General features: G+C 38.4%; 2 protein-coding genes and 3 non-coding genes across 6 annotated transcripts; all 5 read right to left on the bottom strand.

Moving 5' to 3' along the window:
- Window positions 1–837: 837 nt before the first annotated feature.
- On the bottom strand, window positions 838–9186 carry LOC136668881 (cysteine-rich and transmembrane domain-containing protein 1-like). Its single transcript, XM_066646623.1, has 3 exons — window positions 8941–9186; window positions 5099–5384; window positions 838–1541 (listed from the first exon to the last, which is right to left on the bottom strand). The coding sequence occupies exons 2-3, from the start codon at window positions 5361–5363 to the stop codon at window positions 1435–1437; spliced, it is 372 nt and encodes a 123-aa protein (XP_066502720.1). The 5' UTR covers window positions 5364–5384; window positions 8941–9186; the 3' UTR covers window positions 838–1434.
- Window positions 9187–9396: 210 nt separating this feature from the next.
- On the bottom strand, window positions 9397–14252 carry mat2b (methionine adenosyltransferase 2 non-catalytic beta subunit methionine). 2 transcript variants are annotated; one of them, XM_066646622.1, is made up of 7 exons: window positions 14116–14252; window positions 12224–12418; window positions 11957–12071; window positions 11634–11780; window positions 11268–11461; window positions 10769–10882; window positions 9397–10178 (listed from the first exon to the last, which is right to left on the bottom strand). In XM_066646622.1, exons 1-7 carry the CDS (start codon window positions 14143–14145, stop codon window positions 10002–10004), a joined length of 972 nt encoding a protein of 323 aa, XP_066502719.1. In that variant the 5' UTR covers window positions 14146–14252; the 3' UTR covers window positions 9397–10001. The 2 variants fall into 2 exon arrangements, with proteins under 2 accessions (XP_066502719.1, XP_066502718.1); XM_066646621.1 differs by lacking the exon at window positions 14116–14252 and adding an exon at window positions 13074–13359 and having other exon boundaries at window positions 9398–10178.
- Window positions 14253–14720: 468 nt separating this feature from the next.
- On the bottom strand, window positions 14721–14793 carry trnav-aac (transfer RNA valine (anticodon AAC)). The gene has a single exon. It is a non-coding gene; the product is annotated as a tRNA-Val (tRNA).
- Window positions 14794–15007: 214 nt separating this feature from the next.
- On the bottom strand, window positions 15008–15080 carry trnav-aac (transfer RNA valine (anticodon AAC)). Its single transcript has one exon. It is a non-coding gene; the product is annotated as a tRNA-Val (tRNA).
- Window positions 15081–15443: 363 nt separating this feature from the next.
- trnav-cac (transfer RNA valine (anticodon CAC)) lies at window positions 15444–15516 on the bottom strand. The gene has a single exon. It is a non-coding gene; the product is annotated as a tRNA-Val (tRNA).
- Between the last annotated feature and the right edge of the window lie 4103 nt (window positions 15517–19619).

Raw genomic sequence — 19619 nt, 5'->3', positions numbered from 1 at the left:
CATATTTCATATTTTGGCCATGTGTTTTAATAGCAGGTACGCTGAGTTTATGTGTGGAACAGTGTTGACACTGATCCCCCTAATAAATGTTGTTGAAGATAAACAGAGCATGTGTATTTATATTGAGCACTCCACTAGCGGGGAGTTATTACTTCATACTGTTAGCATTTACTCATATGACAGTCTTTAAGTTTTCATAGGGTGCTTTGTGGTGAGGTGGCTGGACTGGTGCTATGGTGAAAAGTGTGCAGTTTGACTTTAAATAGCACAAGGCAGTGGAGAGTAAGTTTACACTCATGGGAACTATTTACTGTGAAATAAGCGTCATGGGTGGATAGGGGCAAATACACTAGAGCACTTATCCACTCTTGGGACAGAGTGCTGCATGTGAGGTGTTTTTCATTAAAGCACACAACACAACGTCTGAAGGCCTAGCAACACAAGTGAATTTTACTCCAAGAAAAAAAAAAGTTTTTAAGCAATCTTTAAGTTCCTAAAACAGAAAAATAAGTGCATCAGAAGAAATTATTTAAGCTTTGCCTAAACTGATAGAACTAAATATATTTACCCCCCCCCCCTTCAAAAGCCACTGCAGAAATTAATTGTAACCACAGACGCACTAAAACCTGGAAGTTTAATTCAATGTATACTTTTAAAAATATGTTCAAAACAATCTACTGAAATCCTAAAAGACAAGGAAAGGAAAAAGTACCTCTCTTGTACTGGCTCATAACAAATCTTACATATCTGCAACTTCAAGAATTAGCAGAAGCAAAGACCACTGAGGTTAGAACACCTATTTTCACACCACAGTGCCTAAGTAAACATTCACTATGTGAAAGTGAAGTGTCACACCCTGTTGCAGCACATGCTTTGCTCCGTGAAGTACCTTAAACCAACATCTATTTTGTAGCAGAAGAACATAAACCATAAATCCAAACTCTAAAGGTCCATCTAGAAAATCTCAGAACAGGAAGGAACTTTCATTCAGTACATTTTAATGATGAGAAATCATTTCAGATTGGACAGCAGTTTCCTACACAATTTTTCCACAAAAGCTTCATTCTTTAGACTGAACAAAAGACATTCATGCACCATGTAGGCCACATCTCTCGTCTTAAACAGTATGCTAGGTGTATAGGAGTTCTCTACCAACAGAACAAAAGGATATATGTCATTTCTACAGAAAAAAAAAATAATAAAAAGTTAAATTTTACATTCTTCTAGAAATAGGATTGCTTTTCATCTATAAACATTTCAGTGCATAGCATTGTTGTTATTGAAGGATTGAAACAAGTATTCCAAACTGGAATAAGAAAAATACCTGAAACAAAAATCATTCTTTTCTTTCATTAGATCAGAAGTCATTTATACAGTGGCCATACATAAATATAATTAAAAGGTCTCTACAGATGAGGGCTTAGTGAGGTCAGGTTAGGTCATCATGTCCCACAGACAACAGCAACACAGCGCCGTCCAGCAGGCGGTCAGACAGGCCTGCTCTCCAGAATCATCTCGCCGTCCCTGTTCCACCACATAGACTGAGAGAAACAAAACAGAAAATAATCAGGAAAACAAGTATTTTATTTAAGAAAAAAACGAATGCAAGACATTTACAATTTATTTACAACAGCTCTCAGTTAGCTCTTCTACTAAAGTAAGGTCAGGTACAGAAACCATTTAAAATATATCCCATAAGCCAAAGCTTCTTAAGCCGTTCTTAATGTTATTTAACCCCCGCTGCCTGCAGCCACCACAGGCCTTGAGAAAGTAATCTGATCTGAGCCTTGAGTGTATCATTCTATCAAAACAAGACTAAGTGCATCCTCACAGCAGGACGAGAGTTTCACACTTCCAAAGGTATGTATTTTATGGAAAAATATATATTTTTAATGGGGAACTTAACATCTTCCACATTTGTAAATCAAAAACAATTACTTATTTCATAAATGGATTTATAGCTCTTTTATTTGACGATAATTATTACAGTTATCCCTGATTTGTCTTACAGGTCCCTCAAGGCAAGGCAGATAAGGATCATATGCCATCTTATTAAAACACATTACTACTTCTGAATGCAATAAATCTGCCTGTGAAAATCCTGAGTCAATCTGTAAATCTATGAATATTGTAATCTCCACAATGTCTTAAAATATGGACGAATGGCAGTTTGAGCTGATGATGATGATGCTGTAAGGATGTCACGTGAGGTTAAAGAACATTGGATACACACTAGACACCTGTCTTACTTTTGTTCATTTTTCTTTGTTTTCCCACATCATGAAAGGGAAGCCACTAAACGTCATCCGCCCTGCTGCTTTAATGAAACATACGAACATTTCTATACTCAAATAAAGTTTGTATACGTTCCTTTCTAAAGTTTCTTATGAACCCAATGCCCCTTGCTGCAGAACAATGACTTTACAACAGATAGGATTAGTTCTGCTGTAAAAGGTTTGGTTGCAGTCAATCACCCACATAAATATTAAAAGGACGTGATGATGCTGAAAGTTTATCATAAAAATGACTGCTGCAACCCAACCTGAATATATGTCATTAAATACCCTGTATAAGTCAGACTGCTGTGTCATATAACCCTGTGCTGTGTGGGTTGACCCAATTTCCTTACCCTTGTTATCTCCTGTTAATGGTCAGCATCAGGAGTTAAGGGTAGTTTGTGTATTTCTGTTTGCTTCATTTCCCTCTTAGTTTGTTCAATCAGATTCATACTTTTGAAATTGTTGATTTAGCCTTGAGACCACACCCAAAGCCTGTTAGCTTTTCCCCCGTTTGTTAAATCATGTAAAAACAGAAACACAAGAGGAAATAATAAACAGCTTTTGGAAACCCTTACTATCAGTTTGTTGTTTTATTACACTCTTTGACCCTAGGCTAATTTGAGAAATAGGGGTTAAACAGCACATGTGCAGCAGCCTCTACTGGTAACGCTTTTCTGTGGAAATTACCAAATTCTTTTAGAGGCCTAAAAGTACTTGGTAAATATAGTGTATCATTAGCCACAACCTACATTTAATATATATTTGAAATATTAATATAATAATACTAATATTGGGATATTAATAAATTGGGCATATGCAGTATTGTGAATCTTTTGAAGTTTGAGTAATACTCTGACTTAGCAGCAATTAATCACAATAGCATTTTTAATCGTGGATGTTTCAGCTTATTTCAATGTTTAGATCCACAGTGGAATTATATTTATATTGTCTACCTATTAATAAAAGGTCACAGGATAAATGTGGTGTGATATTCATGACAAAGTAGGCAGAAGGAACCAGAGTGGGTAAGAGCAGGAGATAGTTATGATATTTCATAAATATACTGTAATCTACCTTCTGGAATCAACAGTAACACTAACTATTATCACCAGTGGATTGACCAGAGGAGGATGGGTCACCCCTTGTGAGTCTTTGTTCCTCCCAAGGTTTCTTCCTCAGCTGAGGGAGTTTTTCCTTCCCACTGTCGCCCTTGGCTTGCTCAACTGGGGATTTTTACATTCTTTACATTTTTATATTTCATGTCAAAACTCTGTCTTAGCGGAACTCTGTGAAACTGCTTTGTGACAACATCAGTTTTAAAAAGAGCTATACAAATAAATTTGATCTGATTTGATCAGTAGTCTACAGTAACAAGACTGTGATTAACTCACTAGATAAAAACTAATATAAAGTATAGACTAAAGATTGTGAATTATGAGAGGAGATTTTGGTAAAATGATTAATAAGACTTAGAAATGAACACTTTAAATTTTCACGTGGGTTACCTTGCATTAACGTGTTAATTGGGAGCACTAGCTAACACACACCCACAATTTTCCCACATTGATGTCAAAAATGTAACTCAATAACTACAAGTTACTGCAAAACCACATTGATTTTCCCATATTTCCATTCTGAATGTAAAGATTTCTGGACAGAGAGCACAGGCAAAAATATATTTAAAATTAATCCATAAAGTTGTTTATTGGACATTTTATGTTAATTTCCTAATGGTTGATTTTAAACTCTAGTGTTTCTGAACTCTCTGAAATTCATAAATACATTCATTCATCCATTCAATTCCTGTAACCACTTAAAGATCATAGTAGGTCCAGAGCCAACACTGAATCACAGAGCACAAGGCAGAAACAATCCCTGGATGGGGCACCAGTCCATCACAGGGCATCATGCACTCACACACCCACATCTAGCATGGTCATGTGTTTGACTGTGGGACGGAATAGAAGCACCCAGAGGAAACCTACACATACACACACATGGAGAACACACCAAGCTCTTCACAGACTGTGAACAGAGGCAGGACTTCAAACCACAACCTGAGAACCCTGGAGCTGTATGGAAATAGCACTACTTCTAGTGCCACTGTGTCACACTCAGTGCCATAACCTTAGCCATACATTAAAAATTATAACATTCATTCATTCATTCATTCATTTTCTGTAATCGCTTAGTTCAGGGTCGTGGTTGGTCCGGAGCCTACCTGGAATCACTGGGCGCAAGGCAGGAACACACCCTGGAGGGGGCTCCAGTCCTTCACAGGGCGTCACACTCACACATTCACTCATGCGCTCACACCTATGGACAACACTGAGTCACCAATCCACCTACCAACGTGTGTTTTTGGACCGTGGGAGGAAACCGGAGCACCCGGAGGAAACCCACACGGACACAGGGAGAACACTTATGAAATAACGATACTAATCTATTTTGAGCACAATGGACTATCACACTGCACATTTAACTACACTAAATATGCTAAATAGTGTGTGTTATCAGTCAATAAAAAAAATAAAGAGTAAAAAAGACAAACCTCCAGTAAGGTACTGCATTGTTGCATGTGAATAGCAAATTGTCTTCCCCTTTCTTGTTTAGTAGGTTAAACATTCACATCCCTTAAAGGTTTAAATGCTGCTAATACTTGATTGAATAACAGAACTCGTCATTATTAATAAAATGTAAAGATATATTTGGATTAACTGTCAATTTCCTGCTGCCTCAGGCCTGCTACAGTGTGCTAGGTGCCTGTGTGATAAGAAACAAAAAAATATTCAAAAGTACTGCACATGTAGTAAACTTACCTGTGTTTTTGGGAGGTTCTCCATACGCTGGTCCTCCATACGGTGGTTGGGGATACCCTTGATATCCCGGCTGCACTGGGTATGGCCCAGGAGGCCCTGGAGGGAAGTTGGGATAAGGCTGTTGATCTGTGGGAGGAGGATAGCCTGGAACTGGGTAGCCCTGAGGTGGGTATCCCTGAGCTGGGTAACCAGGGGCGTTAGGGGGAGGGTACCCTGGGGTGGTAGGGCCAGGGCCAACATAAGGGGGAGGATGATCGTAGTTCATTTAAACGCTGGAGGAGGTCACCTTTAGAAGAAATAGACATGGTTTCAATTAATTCAGCGAAGGCACTCTTAAGCTCTGCCTCATTTGGCACACTTCATTCTTTTGTCCCTGCAAGGGATATGAGGACACAGGGTGTTCCATTTATCATTTTGGTGCTCTCTGTGCACAATTATTTCATCCTCCATTGGGCAACAGCAATCCCTTTCCTAAATTTCCTTAAAAGCTAAGACTAATTTTAGATTGGTTTGTTTCAGAGCTCTTGATTGATTAAAAAATATTAACTAATTAATCACAATATGCAATGATTACTCACGACTAATCCCATTGACCTTCTTAATACTAAAGCTTTTACTGATGGATAGTTAAATGTAAAATAAAAATAAACATGTACAATCAACACAACTGAATTATATTTATAATAAGAGTGATATGCATGAAAAAACAGCCAAAGGAAACTATTATTTTTATACTTTATTTTAAAATGCCAGTGTAGTTTTGATTAGATTAGATTTTAATTAGAATCTTTCAATTCTCTGAATAAAATATTCAGTGAGAGCTTTAGCATCAGACCACTTTAATTACAGAAAATTAACTCAACAGTGGAGCAGCTCGGGCTAAGAAAATAAACACCTCCACATGTTCCAGCTTCAGCACCAATTTAAGAGAGTAAAGGAGGAATTAACTGAGGTAGAAGACGAAGCTGGAGCTCTGCCTGCAATGCGTGTGTGAGAGAGAGAGAGAGAGAGAGAGCATGCTAAAATGATCATCAAGGCTTAAAAAGAGCTTTTTAAGTTCCAATGTGCTTTAACACATTGATATTTACAACACTAGTTTGTTTACATAATGAACAGAGCAGATGTGAGCAAAAATGCATTTATTCATTTCCTCTAAGACTGAGAAGAATTGTTTTGTAACCTCAGTACAGTGGGAACAACACCCGATTTTTTGTAACGCAAATGCTCATGCTTTGAGTCAGTCCGTCCATATGAGAATCACATGTTTGATTTCACCATTATATTCCTGAGAGACTCCTTCATTTCATGAGCCTTACAAACCGCTCCTGCAACAGCTCCTCCACAGAAGCAAAATCATTTTAATCAGTTAAAACTGCACCTGTGAATAGGACTTTTATAAAGCCTTGAGGACCCGTATACATATGCTGTGATTTCACTATGCGCAAAAGCAAGTGTTCAACTGACAATAAACAAATTACAAGTTACTAAGCTTCTGCCAATTCATAAGAGACAGCCTCTCCCAGAGCAGCACTAACTCATAAACCACAACGAACTACAAAATAAGTGAGAACACATGTGAGAACACATGACTCATTTGTAGTGAACATTGGACTGTATCCAGTTTCCTGATAACATTTCCTTAATGATATTTCACGGCTGATATTTGTGACTATATATGACCTTCAGAGAAAGAAATCAAAGGTCAAGTCAAATAAAAAAACAAAGCATGTCCGTCTGATTGGTCCATGCTCATTTATATTAGTCATGTAGCTCCAGACACATGACGACAGCGATCAGGATGAAACTGTTACAAAAGGTGGATGAATAAATTAATACATTCTAATTATAGTAAACAAAGCTGTCTGGCATTTAGTGTTTGTTTAAGTTATACTATGCTCCTAGTGAAGCCCAAGTACAGATTGGGCTTTAATAAAGACCACTGTATTGTGGCCAATGTGCTGAACGTCTAAATTTAGTCGCCGTTGCTTATTACTTTAATGTCAGCAGAGAGTCTCTATGCTATTTTTTTGCCATAATGGCAGCTATAGCAACCAACCTCTCGAAAGGAAACTGTACTGACCCAACTAGTTCTTTTGTGCTGTAGTATTTTGAATTTTAAATGAGTTACAAGGAGGTATGAGAGACTACGCAAAACTGTCTACTTTCTGATATTTCAAATCAGCTAATGTATAATAATAAACCAGGTTTTGTCAGCCCAATCAGTGACTTCCAACCCAACCCCTATGGAACTCTTGTTCCACGATTAAACTCATGTGTCTCCACATAAACCCGATCCTCATGAACTAGTACATTGTGTGATTTTTCCTGAGTATGGACGTGATGTCAATAATGACCGAAGACACAGATTGGCTAGGCATGCTGTAGACTCCTTTTGAGAGCCCATTTAATGCAATATTTAGTCTAGATAAAACCATGGTGAGCAGCTCTACTTAGTGGTAGTAAATTATTAACCTAATCGAGAGTAGGGACTAAACACATTTGTGGCAAAACAAAGTGAATGATGTCATAATAAACAATAGCTTGTTTTGTGTTAAACAATAATAAAAATAACAAAAGAAAAACCATTACATACAACCCTAGAGTAGTTGTATCAGATTAAATATCTTTATATTTTAAAAATGCTTTATTGTTACTTATGAATCAATAATACAATCAATTTAGAGTACAATTATTCTCCTGTAAAGTGTAGAACAAATATTTAAACAAACAAATCAATGAGTTTTGTTTAAAACTACTCAAACATTTGTAATAGATTACGGCCTGTAACCAAGTAAGAGAACCTTCTTTTTGGGGTTTTTGTTGTCTGTTATTTATTATACTATTATTTATTTGGATATTTAATGTTTAAAATATTTGTATTTTTTATATATACACCTATATATAATAACAAATATAAAATGAAAATGAAAAAATATATAATTACTTCCGCCTACAACTCTTGTATGTTACCGTTACGTGTGTGTGTTGTGTGTCGTCTCCTGAACCGGTGTCTGAGATCAAGTAAATAACACGACTGAAATTTTCTTACACAAATATGTTTTAAACATGATAATATTAATATGTCGTGTTGGGCGATGTGACATTTAACCGGTGAAGCTGGTGAGCTGCATTAGAGAGTGAATGCAGCAGTGCTGAGCTCTGAAAATGAGGAGAATAGAAGAGTTTTGTGTTCATTTACAACAACAAACAAGTGATTGTTGAGCAGATGTCAAGCGGACGTAAGCGGCCCGAGCAAATCAACCAGTAACTGAAATACGGGCACTGCCACATGCTACACACAAACAAAGATGGAGAAGATGCTCATACGGTAATTTCCCACACCAAGGAAAAATATCTAAGCCTATTTAAAGAGGTACTTCTTCTCAATGTGAGTAAACCGGGGAACCTAAGACCATGCGGAATAGGAGGCCCGTACCAGGCTCCAGCGAACGTTACAAGGTTGTGCTTCAAATGGCTCCCTCTTCACTACGCAGTGAACAAAGTAGGCCTTAAATTTAGAGCAAATGGATGAGTAAATGTATACAACGAAAATGTAGTTTGGGATTCAGCAGCGTGTATATTTTTCTACTTATTTTCCAGTGCACTAATTATTAGGAGAAGGCAAATGTTCACAATTCAAAGGATGCACTACACAGGGGGACTTAAAGCCGTTAGTGATTCGCCCTTATCTAATGTTAGGAGGCCGGGAGACATAAGGATTGAACCTGCACCAAACATAGAAAAGTGCCTAGACTGCGTATTTGACCTGTTCATAGAGACGAGAGAGGAAAGAAGCCCAGAGAAATGGGTAAGAAACAATTGAAATATTGTTTTGATGTTACCTGTTGTTTAAAAGGCCTGTAGAGCTGTTAAAGTGCTTCAGTCGAGCCCCGGTGTACTACGGCTGTGTTATTCCTGTTATGGTGGTGGTGCTTCAGTATTATTAGAGAAGTCCGGCGGAGTTCGTCCGCCCCGGTGACCAGCGCCGTGAAATAAACACAGTCCGCCGCTTGGGGCGCGAACCTGCAGCGCTAAGAGCAAAAGCCAATAAGAGGAGAGGACATGGCCCCAGCCACGCCCACTCCAGTGACTCGAAACTCCCCAGTGAGGTCAGAGCTGGGGGAATGTTGGTCGGGGTAAATAAACAAGTATATATGCAGATTTGCGCCCGTATTCTCAGGCTCCGGTGACCGGAGAAAGTGGAGATGTAAAGTTGACCTCATTTTAGCCTTAATTAATAAAAAACGAAATTCATTTTAAAATGTTACTATACCATCTCCAAACGAGAGAGAAAGATAAGATGGTTGCCTCATGCTTAATATTTATTACAATTGAACATTTATTTACAGCAGTGTGCTCCAAGGGTCAAAATAATAAGTCCAAAATCAGAATGAAGTTCACTTATAAAAATAAAATAAATAAAAATCTTAATCTGCGCTTAAACTGCATACACAGAAGAAAACAACAGAGTATGGTATTTCCAGTGTTGATCATTGTGGAAGAAATGTGTTATATCTACAGATATTTATTGTCTGTTTTTGACAAAGAAAGAAGCATAATGTATACTTTTGTGCTGCAGTCTTGTCTATGATCATGTTGTTTTATTATATCAGATTTTGACAGTGAGTAACCTTAGACACTTTCCCAAACACTCAGAATCTCAAACTTAAGGGTAGAGTACTGGTAGAGGGTAATCCTTATACAGACGCAAAAATAAATAACTTAATCTAAGTAAGCATCTGCTATAAGCAAAGACTCCATTACCCACAAGTGCAGTAAGCAGACGTAAAACAATGGCAAAATGCTGAATGTATGCATTCATTGAAATCACACAGGAAACAAAGCTGAATTTTGTGTAACAGAGCAACCCTATTTTATGCTATAATAAGGAATGTGTGCTGCCTTAGTGAAAGACGGTCTGTCTCCAGCGTTTGTCGTGGAGGAAGGGCCAGAGACTGTCTCTTATAGCCGTTTTGAAGGGAGTGGGTTCAATACTTAAACCGAGCAGCTCCAGACGCGAACACTCCAACTGTGCATTCTGTGGTCTCTGAGCCCCGGCTCCAGTAGGCTGCTCCGTCAGCTACAAACACACGCACATACACAGGTAAATCACATGCATATTTGTTTAGTGTGAACAGGTTACTGGGCCACTGCCGAATGATGTGTTTAACTGGCACATTTAAAGCACCACTGTGATGGAAGCTCATTTAGTGTTTCCAAAACAAGTTTGTTTACAAAATAAATGAGGCTCTGTCTAACACTGACCCAAAATCACTGTTGAGGTATAAATGATACTAAAAAATATAATAATCATCTTGAAAATGTAACACACATTTATTTATATCTTTTTTAATTGAAAATAAGAAAATTCCCAAATAACATTAAATACATTTCATAAAAATCAAAATCTCTCTGCGTGCCCTGGGATGGGACAGGGACATTGGGACTATCTGCCTAAACTGAAATATCCTGCCTTGTGGAATATCCCGAGCAAATATTTTAACATTATCACACAACACCTATTCAAGAGAATTTTCATTCTCTTCAGGTCCTCCTCCAGGCAGTATTTTTGGTATTCATTTTTAAGAAAAAAAAAAAACAACAGAAATAAAATTGACACCTAACTTATGAATTTTTCTAAACATTGCCGTGTGGACCATAGTGACTCACCGGTATAAGATGACTGCTGGGCAGGTTAAAAGCATCTGCAATGGCACAAGCCATCTCATATTTAGTCATCTGCTCTTTCCCAGAATAATGGAAGATCCCACGAATGGATGGGTCCTACAAAGTAACATAACCAGAGTCCAGATCAGCACAGCACACACCAAGCAGGTTTCTATTTATAAACTGATCTGGTTTATGAAGTCTTCATGTGTACCAGCGCAACACCCACTACACACCATCATTCAGTGTCACTGCAGTGCTGAGAATGATTGAAGAGCAGGGTGAAATTGGAATAAGAATATATGCAGAGAAATGGGTGAACTACAAAGTGCTCCTGTGTGGACAGAGTGTAGATACAAGGTAGGTGTTCCTAATCTGGTGATCATTCATTGTAAATATAGTACTACATTTGCCATTAATAATACAATATCAGACAGGCCCTAATCTCAGGTGTGTCCCCAAGTAGAGCAGCAATGTAGGAGTGTAAGCCTTTTTATGTCACCTGAAGAGCTCTCTCAGCCAAGTTCCTGCACACACGTGCTACGTCACTGGTGTACGTGGGGAAGCGTTGCTGGCAGTGGTCTATAGTGCAGCTCTCAGCCCCTTCCTGAACACGGTCCCACAAGACTGATACTGCACTCTCCTCAACTTTCTCCACTTCCCCGTACAAAATGGGCACCCGAAGTACAGCAGCACCTAAAAACAAAAAGAGGAAACTCTTTGGAGAAATGAGTGGATAATAAAGGGTTTGATAGTTTGAAGTTTGATAGCATCACAGTTATCGTGAAGAATATTACAAAGGCATTTTGGAAGCAAACCTGTAAAAGTCTCCAAGAGAAAAACTGCAATATTAAAGGGATTCACGTACCTGGACAGTGTCTGAGGATCTCCCTCTCTCCTTCAAGTTTAGACTTTCCGTACATGTTTAATGGGTTTGGTGCATCATTTTCTCCATATGGAGGATTTCGCCCGTCAAATACATAATCAGTGCTAATGTAAAGCAGGAAGATCCCAGCTACATATATGACAAAGTTGATAAAAAAAAATAAATAATAATAATAATAAAAACCCAATTACAGAACACCCATGCAAACAAGGCAACAAATCTACTGTAGTAGAATATCCATTTTGCAAACACTAAAACATTTTAACTACACTTCTAATAAATATTCCACTTCTCACTAAACGTACCTGCTTCTTTTGCCAGAGTAGCACAGGCATGTACATTCAGGTTCAAAGCTGCCTCTGTGTGGTGCTCTACCACATCCGGCCTCCTCTCAGCAGCACAGTGAATGATGACATGAGGCTAAAACAAAGTACAATAAAACAGCATTACCTCAGCCCTAAGATTATGGATCACAAGGAATATTAATGCACTACAGGCACTAATGTTAGAGACATGTGGAGTGAAGAATTAGCCGATGTGTTGCCATTCTAAGGGTAGTCAACCATAAGCACCTGAAAATCTTGAATGACTGACCGCACAGCATCTTCATCCAGTAAGTTGCACCTGAGGAAGCGAGGTCGAGCTCGGTTGTAACCACAGCCTAATGCATCCCAGTCATTGTTCTGGAACTCCTTGTAGACAGTACGCCCAAGAAGACCAGTTGCACCTGTCACAAGCACGCGCTTGTATGGTGTGTATACATCCTCCTGGAAATGTTCAGAATGTACAGCAAATTTCAAATTTAAAGGATGCTGAATGGGCTTCAGGGGATTGAGATTACAACCAAGAGTTCTTTAAAAAAATGATATCACTGCTCATTTAGTTTGTGAAATCTTGCCTGTGCCATAACAACCAATGAGAAGCTCCTAACTGTCCAAGCAGACTATAAACACCACCTTCCACACAATCATTCATCATCATACTTTCGTCAAACTCATTTTCAGGAGCTAATCTCTTACAATGAAAATGTTTTATACTTTTAGGAATCCATTCTACGGCATGTTCCACAAAACAGGATTACTCTGGGCCAGATAACTTAGGCCAAGTTTTGAGGACTGTCTCTCAGCTTTCTTTGTTTTTGGAAAGGTTTATCCTTAGGCCCCACGCATAATTAATGTCCATAGATACAAAAAGTAATCTAACTCTAATTGTAACAAAATATATATTTTAGAAATACAAGGACAAATGTTTTCATTTCTGTTATACAAAAGCAGAAGCCCGTCTCATTCCAGGTCTAGACGTGTATGAAGTTTTTCTAATACACGAGCTCAGCCTCAAAACCCGCTCCCAAACCACAGTTACGGTCAGACGTGGACAGATTTAGCTTCTCTAAATCTCAGAGAGACAGACTGAAGGTCTTACCTGCACAAGTTCTACATGTCCGGGGCTAAAATGTATCTTTAGCTCTCTCTCTCTCACACTCATGTCAGTATGACTCTATCTCTCTCTATCATTCCCCGCACAGAGCCACCGCTGAGCGCCTCACTCAGTTCTGGGACTTTGAGTCCCGGCCCCTTAAACTATAATTACATAAAACATAACAGCACACGCACACACAGAAACAGACCTGAGCCAGCAAAACGTTCACACAAACACAAACACGCAGTCGTTTTAATAACCCGACAATCCGGAATGGATTTCTGCACACAGCGCAGGCGTAAACCAGAAGTGATTTTTGCACATCAACGCGGCGGCAGTTGCGCAGCACGCATTTAAATGTTTACATTTAGCCTCTGTATTCTTTAGACAAAAGATTCATACAGAACCAACTTGGGTATGAAGAGAGTATCAGACAAAAACTGTTACAGGCGCCGTCTGAAAAAAAAAAACTCCCAAAGGGAACTTACAGGAAAGTGTATCGTTACATACATCATTCACTTAACATGGAAACACCAAAATAATGTTTAATCGGTGACCTCCTTCAATCTGAAATTCTGAAAGATCATGAATGGCAATCGGGATTTTTAACTTTATAAAATAATATGAAATATATAAACAAGATACATCTGAAGTCAGAACGTAAGGTAAGAATAGAGCAATTGTATATTTAAAAGTTTTAAAAACATTAGAGTAAAAAAATGCAAAGCTAAAATAAGGAGTTAAGACAGAGGACCGCAACGGAGCTGAATAAACTCGTTCAATAAACTGAACATAGATAGTTTTCCCAGCAGCGGCCTGACACTAATCAGTTTGGCTTAATGTCTTGTTTCCATTCACATCCAAATTAAAAACTATATCTAACACGACAGCATTACTCCACACGGTTTCTTTAACTCAGCTGGACCTTCGTTTAAATGTAAATCCTCTGTCCAAGAGACAGAGTTAACGTTTTCAACATAAAGAGCCACCGATTTTTTTGGGTGAATTTAATTCATTGCCCACTTTTAAAATATCAGGCATGTACCTCATATTCCCCGTACTCAAAGCCAGGCATATTTAATATTTTTCTTCTAACGCATCAATTACTTCTGAAGCTCCGCCGTAAGATTCTTAACTGGTTGTTTTCTCTTATGGTTCATTGGTTTCAAAATAAGAGTCCCTCTTTTTCTCTTGTGTGGCGCAGGATTTAACGCAGAGCAGTACATAACGGATCTTAAAGTCCCCATCAGGTCTAAATAAATAATAATAAAAAAAAAACAAATAAGCAGCGTGCTTAGAAACATTGTCACTGTGATGATATAAGAACATGCCAAATTGATTAAAATATTCTTGTAATATTTTTAATTTGGACGGTTGGGCTGCATGTTCTCAGATCGTGCCGGTGAGCGGAGATAAAAAGCCTAGTGTGAATACAACAAACATCTTCGTCAGCTAGTGTCTGGTTTTGACATGTGTTCAGATTTAAAAAGTCAGACATTAACCATATTCGGTTTTGGGTTACATTTTAATGAGAAAAATGTATCAGTCCTGTTCCGGGCTGAGTGCCCATAACACACTCATTAAAGTACTTAATGATCGGAGTCATTTATCTTAAAGTGATCGTTAGAACAGAGCACTAGAAATAAATACTGTTTCCGCCCGGTTTCGAACCGGGGACCTTTCGCGTGTTAGGCGAACGTGATAACCACTACACTACGGAAACCTGTAGAGAGTTGGGGACATGGACATATAGTCATATAAGATGTAGGATTCATTTCATTCTTTATCATGTGACAAGCATCAAAAGATTTTATGAAGTTATATTTTATGAAGCTAAACAAAAAAATCATAAGATGTATTGTTTACTCCACAAAGTGCCTAAATATAAATAAGGAGCTAGAATTTCACATTGTACTTCATTAAACAAAATCAAATTATGTTTCCGCCCGGTTTCGAACCGGGGACCTTTCGCGTGTTAGGCGAACGTGATAACCACTACACTACGGAAACTGTAAATACTACACGGCTTAGCCAAAAGAGAAAGACATGTTCATCACAAACTATTAATTAATAATATCGTTAATAAGAATAAATATATGCTGTGTCAGTTTCAAACGGAACTGTTTATGGTTATACAACACAATACTCATTTGGATGAGCCAGTTACATAACGACAAGTGACAAACACAGCCTTGCGTCATGGACCGTTGAACAAAAGTTTGTGGTTGAGTATAACGTTATGTTATTGTAATTCAGACGGTTTCCCAACATTAAATTACCAGTTTAATCCGTGGCGGCAAATATTTATCGGTTTGTCGCCGCCAACGTCCTGTTCTTTGTTTTGAAAGTATGATTTATCAAAAAAAAAAAACGTGTTTCCGCCCGGTTTCGAACCGGGGACCTTTCGCGTGTGAGGCGAACGTGATAACCACTACACTACGGAAACTTGACTACGCTCTATCCCGTTCACATGGACACTACTCGAGACCTAACGTAGTACTCCTCATATGATTAGTTATTAGTTATGATCAGCTTTCATACATCTTTAAAATGTATGAATTCCTTTGCACAACCAGAAAAAATCTAATGAGTATTGATTACATCACCATGCACTAGGGGTGGGAATCACAACTCACGATCAGGATACGTTGTGCACAATGCTATCACAATACTCTCGATATTGCAAGACATTTCTCTATGATACATCACAGCATCTGTGTACACAAAGAGAATAAAATACTCAAAAATTAGTAAATATCAGGAATTGTATTGGTGTCAGTTTCACAGAAACTAATGCATAGCTCGTGTCTATAACACACATACACTGTAGTAACATGTTTTCTCAACATTCAATTCAGAATTTGGAGGAACAAATACAGCTTAACAGTTAAACCTTTACAGATTCTTCACTGCAAGTGCACAAAGCCAACTGTACACAAACAGGTACAAAAATATCATACACTCACAGTTTTGCTACAGTTGCAGCAGTGAATATGTAAGTAAGTAAGTAAAGTTTATTTATGAAGCACTAAACAACTTACATTGACCAAAGTGCTGTACATTTAAAACATCACATAAAATACAATACAAACATCAATTAAGAACGTATAAATAGGTTTTAAGCCCTGTTTAAAAAGATGAAATTGAGGAGTCGTAATGAACAGAGGATGGAAGAGATTTCCACAGACTTGGGGAATAGACTGCAAAAGCCAAAAGCCTGATCACCTTTGAGTTTCAAACAAGTTTTGGGCACAACTAACAGATTCTGAGAAGGTGATCGTCAGAAACCAGGCTTCTGCATTTTGGACCAACTGCAGACATTTCATAGAGGACTGACTTTCCCCAATCTATAGAGAATTGCAGTAGTCCAGTCTTAATGAAATAAAAGCATCAATAACTCTTTCCAGGTCAGAGTAACATTGAAAAGGCTTAGGTTTCACAATATTTCGTAATTGATAAAAGCCACTTCTTACCACAGAGTTGATTTTTTATTAAATCTAAGGTCTGAATCAAACAAAACACCAAGGTCTCTTATTGTATTCTTAACATATGCTGACAAGCAACCAAAATATTGTTACACTATTAATACAATGAGAGGCACCAAAAACAATAATCTCTGACTTGCCTTCATTTAGTTGAAGGAAATTGTCAACCATCCAATTCCTAATGTCCTCAAGGCAACTGTGCCTTTAAGGAATCACTGCCACTCTAAAAGGTCAGTCTAACAGGAAGATAAAGTTGAATGTCATCAGCATAAAAATGAAAGCTGACATTTGAAATATGGTTCAAAACAGATTGGCACACTCTTATAAAACATGTGAAAAAGTTGCACAATTGCAAACCAATATATGAACCTTTACAGTGCGAGTTACACACATTTATTTTGTGCACAAATACAAGTCAGTTATTACACCTGCTCGAATCTGTGGCTACAAGTCACAAATGCTGTCTTTTTCACTCATACACGACAACTTCCGTGCACCCTCACTTTTGCACCACATAAACTAATGTGTGCATCTATAGAGCCAGGGGTGGGCACTGTTCAGATGTCAGCGAACCCTTCTGACCAATCAGAGGACTCGTTAGGCAAGAGTCGTATGCTATTGGCCTCCTGGTTCTGTGACTGAGCGCCTTTTCTAGAAAACAAACATGGAGGACAGAGGGTCCATGTAAAAATGGAATGGAAAACGGGAATTGACTCTTTATCAGCCTCAGGACATGATATGGTGGGACCCTGAAAAGGTGGTTTGCAACTCCTGAACAGATTTTCTCTGTGACTTCAAATGTACTGATACACATGTGACTATTTTCTACAACTACAAATTTCACTGTCACAGGTGCTCAGGGGTTTTGCACCAAGAACACCTCCGTACAGCTCTCTCTCCCAAAGACGGAGCACACAGATCAGAATGAATGTGCACACAGTGCTGCCAAAGACACATCTGCTTCATTTTATTTTTCATTTATTCCTTTTAATGAACCCTTGAACTAAAATAAAATAATTGATAGAGATATTCAGCTTCATTCAAACCATAAACATATGCCTTATGAATGTAGGAGATGGGACCAAAGACACGATTGGACCTGGAAATGGCAAAACGTCACGCGTGGCAGCACACTTAACAAGCAGACAACAAGATCATTGTTTGTTGTGTGTGTGTGTGTGTGTGTGTGTACCTAAGAACATTGGTAGGGATTACATAAATGCATCTTGTTAAGGAAAAATGCACAATGTCAGAAAAAAGAAAAAATGCACAATGTCAGATTAATTTCAAATTAGGTATATAAACATACAGACTTACATTTCTATTGTTAATTTTACAAAATGTAATTATGCTACATTTACATCTGCTCAGACTGAATTTTTTCAGTGTGGTTTGGGAAGAGCCTCAGGAGGTGGTATGGTGGGGACCTTAAGAGGTTGTATGGAGGAGTCTCAGAAGGTGGTGTGGTTGGAGGCTGAAGAGGTGTGTTGGCAGGAGCTACAGTAGGTGGTATGGGCTGAAACTAACACAGACCTTAGACCTTCTATCACGCCATGCCCAGTAAAATATCATGTAACATTCTCTGATGAAGTCGACAGCGCAGGGCACACGCAGTTCCAAAATATCCCAAAAGATCTAGACTTAATCTGGCACAGAGAGTTTTGTCATCATTTCAGTTTACATTCAACAAACTTTTTTCAGATTCTATCCTGGTCTGGGTCAAGAGTAATGCTGCAGGGCGCAGGAGAGACCTGCTGTTTCCACTGAGCCTGAACAGTTTGAACTAATTTTTCACATTAGAAAAAAACATTATTTCAGGTCTTGTTTGGTTTTCTGAGGTTTGATACTCCATGGGGTAGATTTTATGTACTCTCACTGTGTAGACGTCTGCAAAGTTTTACTAATGAACTACACCAGTGCATTCCTCTCATTAATAAAGAGCCTAGTTATTCACTTCTAGTTTTAACAACAGCCAATCAGAAATGAAAACATACCTCTTTGTCAAATAAAGCAACACTTCCAAATGTCAAGAAGCTGTGAAACACTGAGAACCCCAACTAGGGATGTTCCATATCATATTATTATATATTGAACATGCAAACTGTAATAATACCAATATTCTGACTTGTTAATGTAATGATGTCATGCAGTTATGTATAAATAAAACTTTATTTAATATAATTAATATAAATCAAATGCATTTAATAAAATCTAACATTTATTTAGTTGCAATACTGTGTTATATTTGTCCATGTTTAATCATATTGCCATGATTATCATTATCACCAAAATACCCTGGAAACAACGTGATTATTTATGGCCATATCGCCCTCCCTCTATGTGGAAAGTCAAAAACGCTGCCTATTAAATATGTAAATAAGTATTTAGATATTCATGTGTTGGGTTTGGGGTGTAATAATTAAAACTAGATGTGCATTTCCTGGAGGAAATAAAAAGTGCTTGAAAAGAGCTGGAAGTGTGTTTGTGTGTGTGTGAGAGAGAGAGAGAGAGAGAGAGAGAGAGAGAGAGAGAGAGAGAGAGAGAGAGAGAGAGAGAGAGAAGCTAAGGTTTGGGTGGTGCATTTTCAACGCTGCAGTGACATGTCGTGGTGGTGGTGTGTTAGTGTGTGTTGTGCTGGCATGAGTGGATGAGACTCAGACTGTTTAGTGGGAGGGGATTTTTGTGTGTGTGTGTGTGTGTGCTTGTGTGTGTGTGGGGGGGGGGTAGCTTGAACGGAGTCTGTACGGTTAGGGCTGTAACTAAAAAACTAGAGGAGGAGGAGGAGAAAAAGAGGAAGAGAAATAACAATATAGCGCTTTTCAAGCACTATAATAATGTACCCTAGCAGGTGGTCTGCACACCCACTTCCACACCGGAGGTCTTATGCTGCTGCTGCTCGACTCTCCCGCTGCTGAAGTAATAACACCCTGCCGCAGCTCCAGCAGCAACTAGCAGATGGCGCCCGCGAAGCAGCACGGAGAGATCTCTGAGAACAACTTTGCTTAGGGCAGGGGGCGGCAACCTTTACCAATGAAAGAGCCATTTGGACCCATTTCACACAGTA

The sequence above is a fragment of the Hoplias malabaricus genome, chromosome 15, assembly GCF_029633855.1.
Source record: "Hoplias malabaricus isolate fHopMal1 chromosome 15, fHopMal1.hap1, whole genome shotgun sequence".
Lineage (NCBI taxonomy): Eukaryota > Metazoa > Chordata > Actinopteri > Characiformes > Erythrinidae > Hoplias > Hoplias malabaricus.
This window is presented reverse-complemented; position numbering and strand designations above follow the sequence as displayed.

What these genes read in the sequence shown, in the direction of transcription:
- LOC136668881 (XM_066646623.1), bottom strand. Translation starts at nt 5,363, where the DNA reads ATGAACTACGATCATCCTCCCCCTTATGTTGGCCCTGGCCCTACCACC. An exon ending in AGAACCTCCCAAAAACACAG is followed by an intron (nt 1,542 to 5,098) that starts GTAAGTTTACTA and finishes TGTTTCTCTCAG; the next exon opens with TCTATGTGGTGGAACAGGGA.
- mat2b (XM_066646621.1), bottom strand. Translation starts at nt 13,136, where the DNA reads ATGAGTGTGAGAGAGAGAGAGCTAAAGATACATTTTAGCCCCGGACAT. An exon ending in CAGTCATTCAAGATTTTCAG is followed by an intron (nt 12,072 to 12,223) that starts GTGCTTATGGTT and finishes ACTTTGTTTTAG; the next exon opens with CCTCATGTCATCATTCACTG. An exon ending in TGGCTGAGAGAGCTCTTCAG is followed by an intron (nt 10,883 to 11,267) that starts GTGACATAAAAA and finishes GTTACTTTGTAG; the next exon opens with GACCCATCCATTCGTGGGAT.